The 20038-nt window shown below is 38.7% G+C and overlaps 1 protein-coding gene across 2 annotated transcripts in view; it reads left to right on the top strand.

Moving 5' to 3' along the window:
* The window catches only part of MICU1 (mitochondrial calcium uptake 1), a 249274-nt gene that overhangs the window by 203949 nt on the left and 25287 nt on the right, over positions 1 to 20038 (top strand). For both annotated transcript variants that reach the window (XM_034662666.1, XM_034662665.1), the window contains one exon: positions 10031 to 10168. In XM_034662666.1, coding sequence (XP_034518557.1) covers positions 10031 to 10168 — 138 coding nt within the window. The remainder of the gene's footprint in view (positions 1 to 10030; positions 10169 to 20038) is intronic.

Genomic DNA, 20038 nt, shown 5'->3' with positions numbered 1-20038 from the left:
TTCCACTTGGTCATAGAGTATAAGTTTTTTTTACGTGTTGGTCAGTTGCTGGTATTTTTACTGAGACTCATTTTTCTTTATTCAGTCATTCACTATGATGAGGAAGCGATCAACTGTGAATACATCAAGGCCAAAATAAATTGTTTATCTTAACTGTCATCATTATTTTTTAGAAGTCCAATGTGGTATCCATTGCGCGACAGAGCCTGTCATCATTATTTTTTTTTTTTTTAGATTTTATTTATTTATTTGATAGAGATAGCCAGCGAGAGAGGGAACACAAGCAGGGGGAGTGGGAGAGGAAGAAGCAGGCTCACAGTGGAGGAGCCTGATGTGGGGCTCGATCCCAGAACGCTGGGATCACGCCCTGAGCCAAAGGCAGATGCCCAACCGCTGTGCCACCCAGGCGCCCCAGTCATCATTATTTTTTAACAGCTTTTCACACTGACTGCTGCCTTCCACAGTTTGCCACACCTTTAGGTAAAGTCAGCACATCAGGCCTTGTAGAGTGGTCAGTAAGTGTCAAGTAATGAGCAAGCTAAATCTCCAACTCTCTTATGAGTGCTGAAACGCTGTCAGCAATGCTGGGACGAAAACAGTATGGGAAAATGTTGTATTTTTCACCTTGACAGTAGATCTCAGAGCTATCTACAGAAATGATGAAGTCCGAGGAAAACACTGGCATGTAGTGAAAGGATACAGCACTTTGCTTTCCTACTACAATTAGTCCTTGGTTCTTATCTCCTAAAATTGGAGCTTTTATATATTTTTTTCCAACAGTCAGATTGTCTCCAAAACTCTTGTGATCTCATATGAAAAAAAGAATGTCCTTGAACTCTGAATAATGCTGAGTCTCAACTCTCAAAGGAATATATTAACACAAGATTCTTTTTCTGTTGCTGTCATTTAGAATAAAATGGTTATTTGAAGGCAGAAATTGGATATGATAAGATCTGCTTGCTGAAAGAGTTATCTTAAAGGAAAAAATAACTTGAGACTTATCCTATTTAACAATTCCATGTGGAAACACTAACTTCATAGATTGATTGGAATACTAAATAGCAGTTAATTTTGCCATAGTCCCTTGTTCATATTGATCAAAGTCTTATCTTAGGGAAAAATAGCCACATACATTTTGTGTAATTCAAAATGCCATGTGAGTTAATGTATGGGAAGCACTTAGAATAGGATCTGGCACATAGTAAGTGTTATATAAATGTTTTCTATTGTGAATGATAGAGTATGGATTATTCTTTAACAACGTAAGGAATTTTTTTCAAGTACGTGTACTAGCCCTTTTACGCCTTCTTTTCTTTGGAACTGAACTATGATATTTTTCCCGCTTTCTCCTTTACTCAATATTCAGTTATATACCTTTAAACAAAACAAAAGAAATTAACTGGACTGAATTTACTTGAGATTATTAGGCTTAAACGACCCCATGTTAGTCTAAATTCCCATTCAGACTAGTTTCAAAGTCAGCAGACTAGTGTACTTTTTAAAACAAACTTAGCTGATAATCTCCTTTTTGTTCTGAGGATTTAAGCACTTTGGTTGGTATTGAGAGATATGTTGTAATATTTTGCTATTTTTTTTAAGATTTATTTGAGAGAGAGAAAGAGTACGAGTGGGAGGGGCAGAGGGAGAGGGAATCTCAAGCAGAGTCCAAGCTGAGCACAGAGCCCAACGTGGGGCTCAATCTCATGACCCTGATCTCATCACCCTGAGATCAAGACCTAAGCTGAAACCAAGAGTCAGTTGCTCAACCAATTGTGCCATCCAGGCACCCCTGTTTTCTTTTTTTTAAATGAAGAAACCATAAGTCAATACTTAGCCTGTTACCTCACAAAGAAAGAGTTGCTAGATATAAACCAGCAAAACAATTCATAAAGAAAGAGATACATGCATTTCACTGCAATAAAGATTTAAAACTTCTATGTATTAAGAAAAAAATAAAAAAAATAAAGCTTCTGTGCATAAAACAAGCTTAAACGATACTACATTAATAAAGGGCAAATATTTTTAATCTTATAAATTAATGAGACAAATATGAGCATTTCTACTAAAAAAAATAGGCAAAGAACATATACAAAAAATTCAAAGGAAGAAATAGAAATGGCCAATACACATGTTAGAAAAATGGTCAGCCTCTACTAATCAAAGAAATATTCATTAAAATAAGTGACCATTTGGGGTGCCTGAGTGGCTCAGTCAGGTAAGTGAGTGCCTCCAGCTTGGGTCATGATCTCAGGGTCCTGGGATGGAGCCCTGCGTTGGGCTCCCGGCTCAGCGGGGAGTCTGCTTCTCCTTCTGCCCTTTCCCCAACTCATGCTGTCTCTCTCTTTCTCTCTCTCTCTCTCTCAAATAAATAAAATATTCTTTAAAAAGTTACCACTTTTCCCCTAGCAATGATTTTTTTATTATCATACTTCATATTGTCAAGTGTGCGGAACAATAGGTATTCTTATATACTACTGGAACTGTAAACTGAAATATCTGCCTGCAAATTAATTTAGTAGTATAAATCAAGAGCATTGAAGAGTTTATACCTACCACTTTTTCAGCACACTAGATTGGCAAAAAATGAAAAGTCTGATAGTATCAAGTGCTGGAGATGAGAAGCAATGAGAACTCTTGTACGTAGCTGATGAAGTATTGGAGATTCTTTTGGTATTTTATAATAATAAATGTATAATAAGCAATAATATAGAAATATATTTTGTAATGTTATATATAATGCATGGAGACCAAAAATAATATGACCAAAATAATATAATATAATGTATAATAATATATAAAATATAAAAATAATAAAATAAATATTTTTAAAATAAATATTATAATAATTGGATATTCATATGCCAGCAGTTCCATTTCTAGATCTATACCTAGACTAGGAACTCTTGTTCATGTTTCACAGACACTGATAGAAGAATGTTCATAATAGCATTGTTCATAATAGCAAAAAAGCTGATGATAACTCAGATATCCATTTGTAGGAAAACTGGTAGTAGTACTTTCAAACAATAGAAACCTATAACAGTAAAACTGAAAGAAGTACACGTAAATGTATCAACATTGATGAGTCTTAGAAACATAACACTGAAAAAATATATCGCACTGAAAAAAAATAGATTATGAAAGAATACACTCACTATGATAACATTTTATGAAGTGCAAAAGCAAGCAGAAATAATATATTGTTTAGGGACACAAACGTCTTTTAAACTAAAAAAAAGGAACAGAAATAGAAATCCAGATGCTAGTTACCTCTTACAGGAGGGACGGAGATGAGCTTCCACCATTGTGCGAATTCTTCCTCTCTCAGGTTAAGTGGGAGGTTCATGGTGGTGGTGTTGTTATGATTGCGATTATTATTTTCATAACTTGTCTATTATGTATATTATTTTGTATATATCAAATATTTCATAATAAACTTTAAAGAGCTTATAGAGTCTTATTTCGTAATTCCATTTTTAGAGATGAATCCAAAAACAATAATGAAAAAATAAGTGCAAAAAAAGTTTACCCCAGTTGTGGTATTTATTGTGACCCCAAACTGAAACAACCTAGATCCTAACACCATTATTTTATATCTTGCCTTGTTCCAGAAAGGATTTTTTTTAAGATTTTATTTGTGTAAGTAATCTCTACATTCAACATGGGGCTCAGACTCACAACCCTGAGATTAAGAGTATATGCTTTACCGCCTGAGCCAGCCAGGCGCCCCAAGAAAGGACTTTTAAAAGGCCTTAAAAATGCATTAAGTGAGATAAAAGTTAATTAAAACTTCCTGAGAAGCGAAAGTTAAAGGAAGAAGGTAAGAGAAAGCCAGGAGTGAGGTTATTATGAACAATATAAATTATAAAGTCTCCTGTTCTTATTAGAGGTAGGCCACAAATTTGACTCCAAGCTTCCAGTAACCAGGATAAAAAGGGAAAGATGATTCATAGTGCACTTAAGATAAGAGCAAATCAAGTGTTCTGATTGAGAACAGACAGAAATGTCTCCCCAGATTAACTGTGCGGGCAAGTTATGTACATTCTCTCTGCCTATGTTTCCTCTCCTATAAAATAGAATAATAACAGTACCTATTAATAGTGTTATGAGGATTACATAAGGTAAGTTCCCAGGACAGCACCTACCAGGTAGTAATCATTCAAATAGGTTACTGATTAGCCATAATGAATGACATTCTCAAGGGTGGCTCAGTCAGTTAGGTGTCTGCTTCTGCTATGTCATGATCTCAGGGTCCTGGGCTCCCTGCTCAGTGGGGAGTCTGCTTCTCCCTCTTCGTCTGCTCCTTCCCCCTGCTCGTGCACTCACTCACTCTCTCTCTCTTTCTATCAAATAAATAAATCAATAAAAATCTTTAAAAAAAAAATGTTTATAGAAAACACTGTCATGGAAGTAGATACCATTATGGGAGAAATGGAAAGGTCACCCTCGTCTCAGATAGGAAATCCTCTCAGTAGGACAGTGTTGTGAATTAATTTTCTGGTGTTCTGTCTGTGCTCACTCAATACACATCCTTTATGCACATTTTCTATCTGGTAATAGATGACCAGGATATGGGATTTGTTAAGTGGTATTCTGCTTCAGCCAACTGTAAGTCGTCTAATCTTGGAATCATTCTAATGTGTTGAATAATAAATAAAATTTGTTGCATTTACTTTTTCTGCTTTCCAAATGTGAAAGTAATATTCTGCAACCAAAGACTGACCAAAAGCAATTATGAAAAGAATGGTGAGAAATAGTAATTGAACTTAGCTAACACCTGCTAAGAACAGAATAATTAATTGAGGCTTTTAGCTTCCTGGGAAGTGATATCATGGTGATAAGAATATTAATTGCTACATTTATTGAATGTAACAATGCACCAAACTCTGTGCTTATTTCTTTACATATATTACCTCATTTAATCCTTACAACACTTTGAGCTTGTGAATATTATCTCCATTTTTCTGGTGGGAAGATTTTGAAGCCTTGGACTTCATAATAAATTTTATTATGGGAGTAAGCCATTTAGCTAAAGTCACAGCAGCAAGTATGGGTTCAACCCAGGCCTTACTGATTCTAAAGCCCTTGTTCTTAGTCACTTTAATATATTACCTTTCGTAGAATGAAACCAAAACTTAGCATACCTTGAAACCCCTTGGTCCAGATCTAAAATGTTTTTTCCCTGACACCCTCTGTCAAGTATATCCTGGTTTTTACTATCCTGTAATAAGTTTATGCGTCAGTCTTGTTATCTTCCTGGTTTTGACTATCAGACTGAAGAGTTAACCTTCTTCTTGTCTATGTGATTGATACTCATGCCATTTAGTCACTTCATTGAGTACCACCCTGGACTTAAAAATAATTTTTAAAATGTCCTTGGTTTTGAAGTAGAAAAGTTCAGCAGTTCAGTTTGGTGTGATATTAGTGTTGACAGTGAAGATGCATCTTATATTTAATGACCAAGAAAATTCAGGCTCCAGGCATTTTGACCTTGGGGCTCTCTGATGTCCCCTGCCCACTGTAGAAACAGATTTCCGTTCAAACTATGAAGTGTGTATGTCATGCTCACTGAGTGGGTTTGCAGTAGAGAACATGGCCTGTCATTGTTTTTCCTTTTCATGGGCGTAACAGACAGTTGTCCTGAGACTTCTGGTAGGAGCAGCAGTGGCATGGTATAGATCTCAAAAGACAAATACTGTCATGTTGAAAAACAGATGTATTCAGCTCAGTGGCTTAGGATTACTCTATATTCATTGCATTGTGCAGTTCAGAAACTAGAATAAGCCTAGTAAGAAAAGTATCATTCTGAAATACTTGTATAAGGGCAGGTAGACAAAATCTCCTGAAAGATAACTGTATGAAAGGTAGCAAGGTTGAAGTTTACATTTGTTGAAATATGTTAACGTCAAATGTCTTTAATAAATTAAGATCCACTTGCAGATACTGGTGTCCTTTTCCTTTTACGATTTTTTAAATCTTTTTTGGGCCTTTGTTCATAATACAGATTTTCTTCTCTTTCTGGCTTCCCATGTTCCTTAAATCATGTCATCTAGATATATAGACCATCTGTCCTTCCAAAAGGCTATTCCTTCTCTCAACAAGGGGCAGGGGTGGAAATACGAGACACGATATGGAAAGAAAGCCAGGAAAAATCTTGAGGACAGTTTTTTGGCCCCTCTTTGCAACCCCTGGGGAATGACAGGGAGCCAACAGCTTGTATCCATTTGAGAAAGTGGCAGTGGCTACAGAAGAGAAAATGCTAGGCTGTTCAGCTCTCTTCCTAGACAGAAAAGCGATAGAAATGGCGGCTGGTGTGCTGGAATGCACACATTCTGTGCCGCAGGACCAAATAGATAGGAATTTCTTACCATTGAAGTGGAACATAAGAGGCTCGCTCTGTCAATGTTTGACTAAGTAAAATGCAAGCTAGTCATTTGAATTGCTTCCAAATATATAGTTGGAAGCTCTCTGCATTGTGATCATTTTGTAATAACCTGTCTCCCCAAAGACGGTCTCATGACCTGGGGGATTACACCGAGCTCCAGGAGTTGCACCCGCAGATTTTATAGGCTTAAGATACACACTTCATCCTGAGAGCCCATGATGTCTAGGTATAGCCTATGAAAATGTAGCCCCAGTGAAGGTCCTTGAGAAACTGCCCTTGAAGCTCCCTAACCTCAGCATTGGAGGTCTTCAGCTAATAAATGTTGAATGAATATAGCACATTAATTCAAGCCAGTTTCCATTAGCAGTTTTGTATGTAAAGAGAAACCGCTCTCTCCCCGCTCCTCCAGCTAAGACCTCAGAAATAAGGCCGTCTTGCCTCCGAGGAGCCTAAAAACCTAAAAGGAGAGGTGCTGTCCAAAATCAAATTACAGAGGAGGTAGTAACTTTGAAGTGGGCCATACTTCATGGAGCTGAATTTTCTAGTTTTTAGGCCCTTTCAGGGTCCAATAGAACTCATTGCCCAAAGTCAAGTCTGAGTTCTCAGAAGAACATTAATAAAAATACTAATTTGAGCATTAGAATTGTTACTCAGAAATTTCTCCTGAAAATTGTCTTTATTGTCTTTGAAAATCACAGAGGTGAGGCTTCAAGCCCCTGTGGAGAGCAAACGAATACAGGCCTTTCAGAAGCGTGGAGCAAGCTGCTGCTGCTGCCAGCATTATAAACAAGCAGCTGAGTCTGTCGTGTAGGATAAAACCTCAAACTCATCTAATTCAGATATATGGAATTTCTCCACAGTTGTCAGATCTCCCAGATGAAGGTAAAGTGAACGCCCTAGATGGTTCAAGCCTGACTGGGGGAGCAGGGACCACAGCTTTGTTTCTGTTGCCTCTCCAAGGCCCTCGATGACCTGTGCATCTCCAAGTTCTGCCTGGGTACCACCTTTCACTGAAGATCTGATGTAAACACTGCAGAAAGTATTCCCACTTGCAAAAATCTTATCAGTCCTCTGTTTTGTTCCAGGATGGTAAATTGAACCATAAATCAAACTTAAATTGAATCCTGAAAACTTTTGATATTGTCAAAAATTAATCAAAAAAATTAATCAGCTTTGTAGAAGTGATGGGGTAACAAAAATGAAACATTGAGTAGTTGAGTTAATAAAAAAAGAGGCCGTCACTTAATATTGATGATGTCGATTTCTTTCTAAATAGTTTTGAAGTTTTGCTTCAAGGGCAGGCTCTCAATAGTTTTAAATATGACTAAGCCCCATGGTTGTGTTAGTTTATCTAAAACAGTGCAGTGCCATCCATAGAATGAATATGTACCATTGCTTAGAAGGATGAAACTGTGATATTGACATACAGTCTTTGGATCCAGACAGGGCTGAGTTTGAGGCCCAGCTCTGCCACATGGAACTTGCTGTTGACTCAGTTTTCTCATCTGTAGAATGGAGCTGATAATATCTACTCCATAGTGTTGTTAAGTGATTAAATGAAGGGATGTGTGAGCAAAGTTCCTGGTCCATAGTACGTGCTCACTAAATTGTTGCTGCTGTTAAAATGTAGTTCTTGTGTCCTGCTCATTGATACAGTCTCACTAGGGAGAGTATGAGTGTATATCAACTTGCCGTGCTGAGGAAATTAGAATTGAAAGAGCATTTCACTCTTGACTACATACTTCCTTATTTTGTGTCTCATATGTAAGTCTTATCTCCCTACTAGATGGTGAAGTTCCTGAGTAGAGAAACTGAATCTTCTCCTTCTTTCTGTACTCCACAATGACTAACACAGTGCTAGATAACTGGTAGACATTCCAGAAATGTTTGTTGACATGACCTTACTTAGCAATGTCTTATGTCTTTCTATACCCCTCTCATGAGAATATGATTATGCCCTGCCACATAAGAATCTTAAAATTTCCTGGTAACTGTTACTTTCCAATAACTGTGGGGATATTTTACCATCTTCAAATTGTTTTTGCTTTCCAGTAGGTTTCTGAGCTCATCTTTAGCCATTTTGTTATTTATGCATTTATAAGTATCATTAACACTGCAGCTGGCCCAGAAATAACTTTCCTGTCTCCATTTTTTTAAGAGGATAGGGTGGGGCAGAGGGAGAGGGAGGAGAGAGAGAGAATTCCAAGCAGGCTCCACGCCCAGCACGGACCCTGAGATCGAGACCTGAGCCGACACCAAGAGTCAGACGCTTAACTGACTGAGCCACCCAGACTCCCCTTCCTGTCTCCATGTTTCAATGAAAAATCTTAGTTTTCTGATATTACTGGAATTAGCTAGAAGTCCTTTATACTTAACGTTTCCATCTGCATATTTAAATGTATTTTACGATTTTTCAGTAGTTTCATGGTAAATAAGTGTGTCTAATTAAGGCATCCTACACTGCATTTTTTTTTTTCAAGCTCCACTGATGTCCTAGCATTCAATTGCCATTTTGGGGGAAACCTAAAAATGCATTGCTTTTCTTTGTAATCCTTAAAGTGTGAGTATATAACAATATAAGTACAGATTGAGGAACCGATAAGACTATACAAATGTACAGTTGATCAAATTTATAATTAGCTTTTTTTCAGAGTGTTTTTAATGGTAATTGGCCTGTTCAGATTTTTACCTCTTGACTCAATTGGGTGTGGGGGGGGAGCAATTAGTATTTTTCTTGAAAATCTTCCATACTTGGGGCGCCTGGGTAGCTTAGTCAGTTAAATGTCTGACTCTTGATTTTGGCTCAGGTCATGATCTCAGGGTTGTGAGATCAAGATCAAGCCCCATTGGGCTTTGTACTGGGCATGGAGCCTGCTTAAGATTCTCTCTTTCTCTCTCCCTCTCCCCCTCCCTACCCCAAATATCTTCCATTTCTTGAGTTTTAAGATCATAGCATAAAATTATGAAGTGAATTCATCTTCAAGGTCTGTACTTTTTGGTATATACAATTTATCTTTTTTTTAATATATAATTTATCATTTCTAATTTTGTATGTTAGGATTTTCTTTTCTTTTTTGATTAGGCAACCTGAAATTTTATGGGAACATTTTGGGCAGTTAGAAGGTATGGCCGAAGGTGATCTTCCAAGTTTTGATTTATCATGTTCCCTTTCCCATTCATTTCCCCTCCTTTGTCATTCCTTGTTGATTATAATAAGTACTGGCAGGGGACGATAATTAGCTTTTAAGTTATCTCTGAGTAGCAGGGACATGGATGATCCGGAGAGCACTTATTACCAGTAGTTTTACTCATGAATTTGAATGGAGCTTTAACATTGTTTTTATCCCCACAAGGATGCTCCTGCCCTGTAAGGTATGAGGTGTTACAGCAGCTGTTTTATCCATGAGGATATTGAGGCCCAGCGTAGTTGGGCAACTTTTCTAAAGTCATAAATAGTGACAAAGCTGGAATAAGAACCCAGATCTTCGGTTTCTGATTAATTTTTTCAAATCTTAGAATTACAGTTCAGAAATACAGTCTTGGTGGCCATCAACTATTTTCTGCCATCCAGCACAGTTGAGCATTCCACGTTCCATGTCAAAATGCTTTGCATTTGACCCCAAGAACACTCTGTTTCCCTCCCAGTTCGAACGCCATGACCCTGTGGATGGGAAAATCACTGAGAGGCAGTTTGGTGGCATGCTGCTGGCCTACAGTGGGGTGCAGTCCAAGAAGCTGACCGCCATGCAGAAGCAGCTCAAGAAGCACTTCAAAGAGGGAAAGGTAGGTATCTTTGTTTATAGGAAGAAAAGGAAGGTATGGTTGTATTGCAAAGGTACTAATATAATGAGAGTGTCATGAAGCAAAGATTAAAACTAATTCATTAAAACATAAGCAGTAGATGAGGAAGAGGGGAGAGCCCAGAATAAGCCCTTCGGTTTCTTGTTCAGACAAAGGGTGGCACCATGAACTAAGACTGAGAAATTAAATGGGGTGCCTGGCTGGCTCAGTCGGTTGAGCATGCCACTGTTGGTCTCAGAGTTGTGAGTTCAAGCCTCACACTGGGCCTAGAACTTATTTTAAAAAAAAAAAATCAGAAAGTCTATCTGGAGAACAATTAAAAAGAGAGACTGGTTTACAGAGGAAGAGAAGGAGTTTAGTTACAGATATCTTGATTTAAGATGCCTGTGGACCACCTGGTTAGAGATGATTAGCAGACACTTGGATATTCACATCTACTTCAGATGAGTGAGATAGGTTCAGGAATCATCCACACATAATTCAAGTTAAAGCCATGAGAACCCATGAGATTGCCCCAGGAGAGTATTATACAGAAAAGAAATGTCCTTTTTTGGGCCAAAGGAAAAAATCAAGTGGAACATTAACATTCAAACAGTACAGGAAGGAAACGGTTAGAGAAAGTAGTTCAGTTGAAGCCAAGGAAGTAGAGGGTACAGGCACAGAGGGGTCTGCAGTGTCACATGGGACAGAGACGGTCCAGTAAAGTAGGATCATAAACATCCATTGGCTTTGGTAAAATGGTAATAATTGATGACCTTTGGGAGTTGTTTTATTAGAGTGGAGGACACATTAGAACGGGAAGTAAGGAAGTCGAGAAAGAGAAGAAAGGAAGAAAATGAGGAAGAGGGGAGAGGGGCTCCAGGAAGAAGGAAATAGAATATGTTCAAAACTCTGAGGCAGTGTATTAGTCTGCTTGGGCTGCTCCCACAAAACACCACAGACTAGGGGGCTTCAACCCAAATTTATTTTCTCACAGCTCTGAAGGCCGGACATCCATGATCAAGGTGCGGGGTAAATTAAATTTGTAATGGGGGATCTCTTCCTGGCCTTTGGATAGCTGCCTTCTTTCTATAGCCTCACATGGCCTTTCCTTGGTTGTCTACATGGTAAGAAACAGAAAGAGGGAGAGCCAAAGAGCAAAAGCCGGAAAACTCACATGCACACTAGCTCTCTGATGTGTCTTCTTACAAGGATACTAATACTGTCAGTTCAGGGCCCCACCCTTATGACCTCATTTAACCTTGTTTATTTGCTTAGAGTCCCCATCTCCTAATAGGCCACATTGAGGGTTAGGGCTTCAGTGTATGTACAAGTTGGGAGTGGCGGGGGGGACACACTGAGTCCATAACAGACAGAAAACACAAAGGTCTAGCACATGTGAGGAACTGAGAGGGGACTGTTGTGGTTGGAGCATACTAGCAAGGAGGAGAATGGCCTGAGATGAGGTCTGAGAGGGAGATGAGGGCCAGCATGTGCATGGAACGAGTTTGGGTTATGTTCACAGTGCAATGGGAAGCTATTAAAGGGCCATAAGCAATGAAAAGCTTGTATATTTGTATGTATGTTTAAATAAATGATGCTGGCTGTTTTATGAAAAATGGTTTGGAAAGGAGCAAACATAGAAGCCAAAAGACTGATACTAGGATTATTAGAGAATTCAGGAAGAGATGACGGAGCATTTTTTGAGCAGCACTGCGGTTGGAGACCAAACCAGTCAGCACTGCTCTCTGATAGCTTTGCACACCAGCTGCACCTGGGGCAGGAAGGAGCAGATGGTAGAACTGAGTCAGCATCTGGGGTTTTGCCAGGGTGTGGGACGGACATACTGAAGCAGAGATCAGTGAGGAGGCATACCTCAACGATCACACGCATACACACACACACACCCCACGATGCAAGATCTTCTCATTCTCAGCCCAATACCCTTTGCACTGTACAGTGATTACCACTTGGCCATGACCAGAAAAACTGACCTGGCATTAAAAATGTTCTCTCCCTACAGCAGGTGTTCCCTTGGTTATGGGGGAAGACTCACCATTAACAGAAAGTGACAGAGAACAATCCTCTCTCTTAGAGACAACTTTTACAGTGCTTAGTACCCAGCTCATATCTGTTAGAAATTGTAATTTCAGAAAATTAATGGTGAATGTTAGGTGGATTTTTAGCCCCTATGCTGGAAGCACAGTGTTTGCATTGGGAAACAGTTGTCTTTTTACCAGACTAATTTTTAAATAAGTTTGATTCAGACATTTATTTGACCTTAAAATAATTATCTATCATAATAGGCTAATTCATGTTTTATTATGAATTCATATTTAAAAGCAATAAATTGGGTGTTGGAGACATCTCCCTTGAAGGAATAGAGTAGCATTGGCAAGAGTTAATTTAGGACCTGGAGACCTTGCAGAAGAGCTCTGAAGTAAAAGGACAGATTTTGTCTGATGATAAAAATCTGGGGTGCTAAATTACTTCTGGCCCAGAATTTCCAGGCTGCGTTAGCAAGGAGATCGAGATTGATTGTCCTCTCATGTTGATTAAGTTTGTGAACATAGCAATTAACTAAAATGAGAGTTAATGAAGGGCCTTTGCTCCTGAGGTTGCCAGTCCATCTCTCTAGGACCACGTTTCATTAAAGGGGAATCACCATATGCTTCCTAATTGTTTCTTTTATTCCGCTTTGGATTTGTTAACATAAATGTAAGTTTTGATTTGGCTCATATTAATCATTTTCTGTGTCGGATTCTGCACAAATTATCAGTCCAGACCTAAAGGACTGATGGTCTTAGTGGTGGTATTAAGTAAATATTTGCATATCTCTTAATGACGGTGCAATGTTTCACTGCCTTTCACATTGTTCTTTTTCTGTCTTTCCAACAGCCTTGTTAGATCTCATTTGCCTTTGAGAATCTAGAGACAGAAAGGAAGAGAAATGAATGACCCACCCAGAGTCTGGACTAAAATCTAAGGCTTTCTGTTCCAGATCTTGTCCTTTCTCTCGCAGCGTTCTCCTTAACTGTACCCTTCCTCCAAAGCAGTGCTTCTCAAGCCCGGTCGCCCAGTATCACTTGGGGAGTTTTTCAGAAATTTTATTATTGGGGTGCTCTTTAAACCAGCTAAATCAGAAGCTCAGTGGGTGGGTCCAGGCCTCAGTCTTTCTTAAAAGTCTCCGGAGGGGATTCTCATGTGCACTCTAGCTTGTGAGCCACTGCTCTGGAGGGGCTGTACTCTGTCAGCGTCTCTAGATCTTTTGTCCCTGAGTAATAGCTGGAAGGATTGGGGAACCTGGCATGCTGGACCAATTACTCTATTCATGCTCAAGTAACTGCTATGTTTCTTATTTAATAGAGACAGTTTCCATTTCTTCCTTTTTTTTTTAATAGGTAACATGTTTTTGGGGGGTTTTATTTTAAAAATTAGTCCCTATCCTCTACCAGATTTTCCCATTCTGCTCAATATCCTTTTTTTCTTGTGAATAATTCCTTTAGACCAAATCTGACTCAGCTCTAAAATTTGCCTATTTTCCTTCCTCCATATTATCTTCTTATTAAAAGAAAGACAATTTTCTGAAACTTTATAAATGTAATTCACAAGGATTGTTCTCTATGCTTAAGAGCAACAGAAGCTGCAAACTTCAGTAATTTAGCAAATCCACTTAAGGCTGAATTGAAAATTATATTCAGTTCAATGTCGGCCATTGCTATGTGCAAGACACTAAGCCAGGTGCTGTGAGAAAGATAAAAGATAAACAAAAACCATCACCTATCCCCAAGAAATACATAGTCTGTAATAACTTAGTAAGAAAAAAATATATATATATATACACACAAAGAACTGTGTAATTTCATTTTCAGTATTTACTGAGCGTCCACTCTGTGCTAAGCACTCCTATAAATATTGGGAATACAGTAATGAGCAAAACCGAGTCTCTGCCTCATAGAACTTAACATTCCTAGTGCTGGGAGAAGTAAAAAATAATTATAATACAAGGCAACTCACTCAACTTTGAGCCCCTTGAGAGCAGTGTCTTACTCATCTTTGTGTGTCCACAGCACAGTGAGTGTCCATAGGCAAATGTTTGTCAGATACATTGGTGAATGTATTAAGTACCCTAATAAAGCCCTGAAGCCTTTTGGGAGCACCAATGAGAAAGATTAGAATGAACTGAAGAGACTAAGATTTCTTGGCGGAGATACAATTTGAACTTGGCCTTAAGCGTAGAGGAGGATTTTGCAGGGTGTCAGCTTGTGCTTTGTCCTCAGCTTGCCTTCTGCTCCCTCATCATTTCCCCCCTGAACAATTTTGACCCTTAAATCTCCACGGTTGTTGAAGCCGGAAGGTCTCATCTACTGTAATTCCTTCCTGCTGAAGAGGGGCGTAGAGATGTCCCTATCTATGGGTCAATACTGGTCAGTTGGGGAATGTGTAGGGGAGTAATAGGGGAGTTCCGAAAGGTAGAGGCAGCTAGAAGGAAAAACAACCTTAGCTTGACTATAGCAAAGCCTCCAGTATCGTGAGAGTCTTCTTTAGCTTATGAAAGTCCTTTTGGGCACTTTCCTTTTTCCTTACCTCCCCCAACTCCCAAATATATAATTAGTCATTCCTCATAACCCCAGGGCAACAGCTCTTTCTACCTACAGGTCCTGTCCCCATGCTTTAATAAAATCACCTTTCCGCAACCCCCCCAAAAAAAAGGCAGAGCCGAATTTTGACAAGCAAAAGTTATAAAGCAGTTTGCTTTTGCTTTGTGTTTCCTCTTAGATCCCTATCCCTGACAACCTTCCATGGATATCGTGCTTATTAATACTGCTACCAGCTATGAACCTGGGTTATAATAAACAGTTATAATAAGCAGTTATAATAACAGTTATAATAAAACTATTAGATTATTAAGTTTGCATCTTATCTGTGGGTCATATTCATGTGGGCTCTCCTATTCACTTATTTTCACAGATACTTGAGAAGTGAGCCACATTGTAGTCATCATGGAATATCAGATTCTAGAAACATTGCTGCATAGCACTTGAAAAACTCTGATTCCAGTTGTTAGGTGCCCATCAGAGTCACTATGTAGTAGAACACCTGAGGTATAGCCATTAAACTAAAAAGACTAGAACTCTACCTTATTGATTAGCTTTGTTTTACTGATTAGCTTTGAAACTTGTGCTTCCACCGAAGAAGTACTAAGCTGTGAATTATTACTAAAAGAATTTATGGATTTTTCCCCCATTATATTTCTGGTTTGCCCCTGCTATTAGTTTCACATACTTCAAAGGTCTGCCCCTGTTTTCTATCCCTCAAGGTCCTACACACACCAGAGAAGAGAGTATATTTCAGAGCTTAATTGAATGAAGTCATTGCCATTGGTTCTGTAGTAATGGACCTTCCAGCTTACTAAGGATTCAACCTACTTCTTACTGAGTACTTGCCAAGTACTAGGCATTTTACCTAACTTTTCCCTAATTATCACATCTGGTTGGTGGATAGAATTTCTGTTTTTCAGATGAAAAATACTTTTCTGAGCCTTTGTTATTTGCCTGAGATCACACAGGGGTTTAAGAGGTGGCACCAGGATTCAAACCAGGACTATCTCATTCCACAGTCCATATCTTCCCACTAACGAGCCTATTCATTTGCCACTCCTTATTCTCCATGATTTGAATAAGCGTAAGGGTTTGGGGGAAACAAGAAAACCAGTGTTGCTAGACCCTAGCCTATAGGGAGATGGCTAGAAAAGTAATTTATGGAAGCATTTTGTGGAGGACCTTGAGTACTAGGCTAAAAGTTGGGTTTATCCAGTTGACAGTGAGAAATCACTGATATTTTTTGAGTTGGAGGAATGAACATATGAAGAAAGTGATGTTTCAGGGTGATTAGATACTTGTAGAAACGTTAAGTAGTAGAAATGGTGTAATTTCCCTCCACTGTCAGGCAACAGTTGAAGAGAAATCTGGGGTTTGCAATGAGAAGATGCCTTATTGGAGCAAGATCAGCATAGTTACACCTCTGAAAGGGTACCCAAGAAATTGGTGACATTAACCACAGGTAGGGAGGGAGACTGGAAGACAGGGGTAGAGGAAGAATCTGCTTTGTGCTGCTCATATATTACTGTTCATAATAGTCATATATTAAAATAATTAAATGTTTTTTAAAACTCTAAAAATAATTAAATGTTTTAAAAAACTAAGCAGAAGATTGAGCAAATGATAAGATTGGTGAAGGCATAGTGTATATAGGAGAAGAAAGAAGACTGTTTTATCTTTTCAGAGGGCCATAGAGGGAACTCAGGCAATGGGATTGATTCCTGGCAGGTGGATTTCCTATGACTGATTGAAAGACAAGGCAGGGGAATACCGTGTCACAGTGTGTTGGCCCGTAATCATGTGTTACCCTCATCTGTGGCCTGTCAGCACTTGATACCTGGCATTAAGGGACGACTCCAGAGGAAGCCAAATTTTCCTTACCCCTCTTTCTACTCCAGCTGCTTTTTATTTCATTAACAGCTTTATTGAGGTATAATTTAGACCGTAAAAGTCACCCATTTTAAGTGAACAGATCAATGACTTTTCATAAATTTACAGAGTCATCGCTGCCATCCAGTTTTAGAATATTTGCATCACCCCGAAAAGATCCTTCATGCTAGCTGGGTTTCCGCCCTTGCCCCCAGACAACCAGACATCTTTTTTCTGTCTCTACAGATCTGTGTCATCTGGACATTTCATATGAATGCATTCATAAAATAATGTAGTCTTTTGTGTCTAGCTGCTTTTACTTATCATGTTTTGAGGTTTATCCATGGTGTTGCTTGTATTCATAGCTTACTGTCTTTATTGCTGAATATACTAAACGGAATTCCATTGTATGGATATACTGCATTTTGTGTATCCATTCACCACTTGAACATTTGAATTGTTTCCAGTGTTTGGCCATTGTAAATAATACTGCCATGAATATTTGTGTACAGGTCGTTATGTGAACCTATCTTTACATTCCTCTTCAGAAAACTGCTAGGAGTAGAATGGCTGGGTTGTATGGAAAAATTGAGTTTAACTTTCTTGTTTTTTATGAAAGCACCAAACTGTTTTCCAAAGTGGGTGTACAATGTTACATTTCCACAGCAATGTATGAGAGTTCCAGTTTCTCCACATCTTTATTAAAACTTGTTACTGTCTGTCTTTTTGACTGCAGTCATTCTAATAGGTATATAGTGGTTTCTCATTGTGGTTTGAATTTGTGTTTCCCTAATGACTGTTGATCCTGAGCATTGTTTCATGAACTTATTAGCCATTCATATATCTTGTTTGGTGAGACGTCTATTCAGATACTTTTTAAATTGTGTTATTTTTTTTCTTATTATTGAGTTGGAAGAGTTCTTTACATAGTTCTGGATACAACTCCTTTTTCAGATATATGATTTTTAAATATTTCTCCCAGTCTGTGTTTTGTCTGTTCTCTCAGTATTTTTTTTAAGATTGATTTATTTATTTTAGAGAGAGAGAGCAAGCAGGGGGAGAGAGAGAATCCTGAAGCAGACTCCCCGCTGAGCACAGAGCCCAATGTGGGGCTCGATCCCAGGACCCCAAGATCATGACCTAAGCCAAAATTAAAAGTCAGCAGCTTAACTGACTGAGCCACCCAGGTTTCCCTGTTCTCTCAGTATTTTGAAGCACAAGAGGTTTTAATTTTGATGAAGTCTAATTTATCAGTTTTTTTATTTTATGAATTATGCTTTTGGTGTCGTATCTAAGAACTCTTTGTCTTACTCGAGATTATGAAGATTTTTTATGGTTTCTTCTAAACATTTTATCAATTGCTTTTAGTTTTGAAAAGACAATTCTAGGGGCACCTGGGTGGCTTAGTTGATTAAGCATCTGCCTTGGCCCAGGTCATGATCCCAGAGTCTGGAATTGAGCCCCGCATCCAACGTGCTCCCTGCTCAGTGGGGAGTCTACTTCTCCTTCCCACTCTACCTCTGCCCCTCTCCCTGCTCATGCTCTCTCTCTCTCTCAAATAAATAAAATCTTTAAATAGAAAAAGACAATTATATCTGCTGTTTAATAAATTCCTAATGTTAAATTCATGTTTTCATAAACATAAAGAAGTGTTTCTACTGTCCACAAAGTATAGTAACCTTATCTTCTTTTCTTAGTCATCTAGAGCCCAGTTTTATGTAAGTCCATCTTTCCCAAGGTAGCTAGATAACCAGTTTGTTGAACAGTTGGTCACAGAGTAAAATAACTCCTCCTTCTTCCACTTTACCATAGTGTGTCAAGAAATTCCCTTTGGGGGCGCCTGGGTGGCTCAGTCGTTAAGTGTCTGCCTTTGGCTCAGGTTGTGATCCCAGGGTCCTGGGATCGAGCCCCGCATCGGGCTCCCTGCTCCTCTGGGAGCCTGCTTCTTCCTCTCCCACTCCCCTGCTTGTGTTCCCTCTCCCGCTAGCTGTCTCTCTCTCTCTGTCAAATAAATAAAATCTTTTAAAAAAAAAAATTCCCTTTGATGCCATGCTTAAGGGAAGATTATTTCCTTTTGACTACTATTCTGCAGGTCAAGTCACCTGCCAATGGCTGTGCAGAGCTAATGCCTCCCAGTCTGAACACCTCGACTTGCAGAAAGCACATCCTCTCACTTTCCATCCACAAACCTCATGTTATAGTCTTATTATAGCTTTCTTGCTAGAAACCCCTCTGGATTTTTTACAAAGGTAGTTACAAAGGAATAAGAATTTTGTGACTGGCATCATCTTTTCTTTAAGGAGACCTATCTAAATTGTAAGCTGTATAAAATATCTAAGGCCCATGTCCAAAGTAATTTTATTTCCCTCACTGTTCCTAGCATAGTTCTAAGTTGTTAGTAAGTGCTCAATAAATATTTTTGTTATATCTATATAGTAGAAGGTAAAACGTTACATATTTCAGTTTAATAATGGCATTAATGTGATTTGTATCCCACTGTTTTTCTGAGTCAACAGATGAATAGCCATTCAATTCAGATTTTCTCTGTGTCCTTAAATAATTCTCAGCATGACTACTCTGGCCTATTGTATGTGATGTTTCACAGTAAATTTACTAGCAAACATTTGAGCTTGTTTGTCAGAATGGGTAGCATTTCCTGTACCATGTGCTTTGTTTTAGGATTTTTATGTTAATCATTTTTAAGTGTATAGTTCAGTGGCAGTAAGCACATTCATTCATTCTGTGTACAACCGTCACCACCATCCATTATCCCAAACTGAAATTCCGTACCCATTAAGCAATTCCTGGGGCACCGGGCTGGCTCAGTCCATAGAGCTTGCAACTCTGGATCTCAAGGGTCGTGAGTTCAAGCCCCATGTTGGGCATAGAACTTACTAAAAATAAAAAATATTAAAAAAAAAAAGCAAGTCCCCATCCTTCCCCCCAGCCCTGGCAACCACCATTTTACTTTCTGTCTCTGTAAACTTTAATAATCTAGGTACCTCATATAAGTGGAGTCATAGAGTATTTGACCTTTTGTGACTGACTTGTTCCACTTGGCATAATGTCTTCCAGGTTCATCCATATTGTAGCTTCTGTCAGAATTTCCTTCCTTTTAAAGGGTGAATCATATTCCATTTTGTTTATACATTGATGCATCAGTGGACACTTGGGTTGTTTCAACCACTGCATGTCTTTTGATGGAGGGGAAGAGAAAATGGTATTAGTGTATCCAACCACAAGCAGGTGATACAGTAGCACCTATACTTCTGATCCGGTAGAATTCTCTCTAAGTTTGATTCTAGCCTATTGTTTACATTGGATAGCATACTAAGGCATTCGTATGAGGAATACGTCCTATCTCTGGAGGCTCTAAGTCAAGGCCAAGAGAATGGCCTCAAGT

Source organism: Ailuropoda melanoleuca, chromosome 6 (genome assembly GCF_002007445.2).
Source record: "Ailuropoda melanoleuca isolate Jingjing chromosome 6, ASM200744v2, whole genome shotgun sequence".
Lineage (NCBI taxonomy): Eukaryota > Metazoa > Chordata > Mammalia > Carnivora > Ursidae > Ailuropoda > Ailuropoda melanoleuca.
Note: the sequence above shows the minus strand (reverse complement) of the source record. Positions and strands in the feature narration are given on the sequence as shown.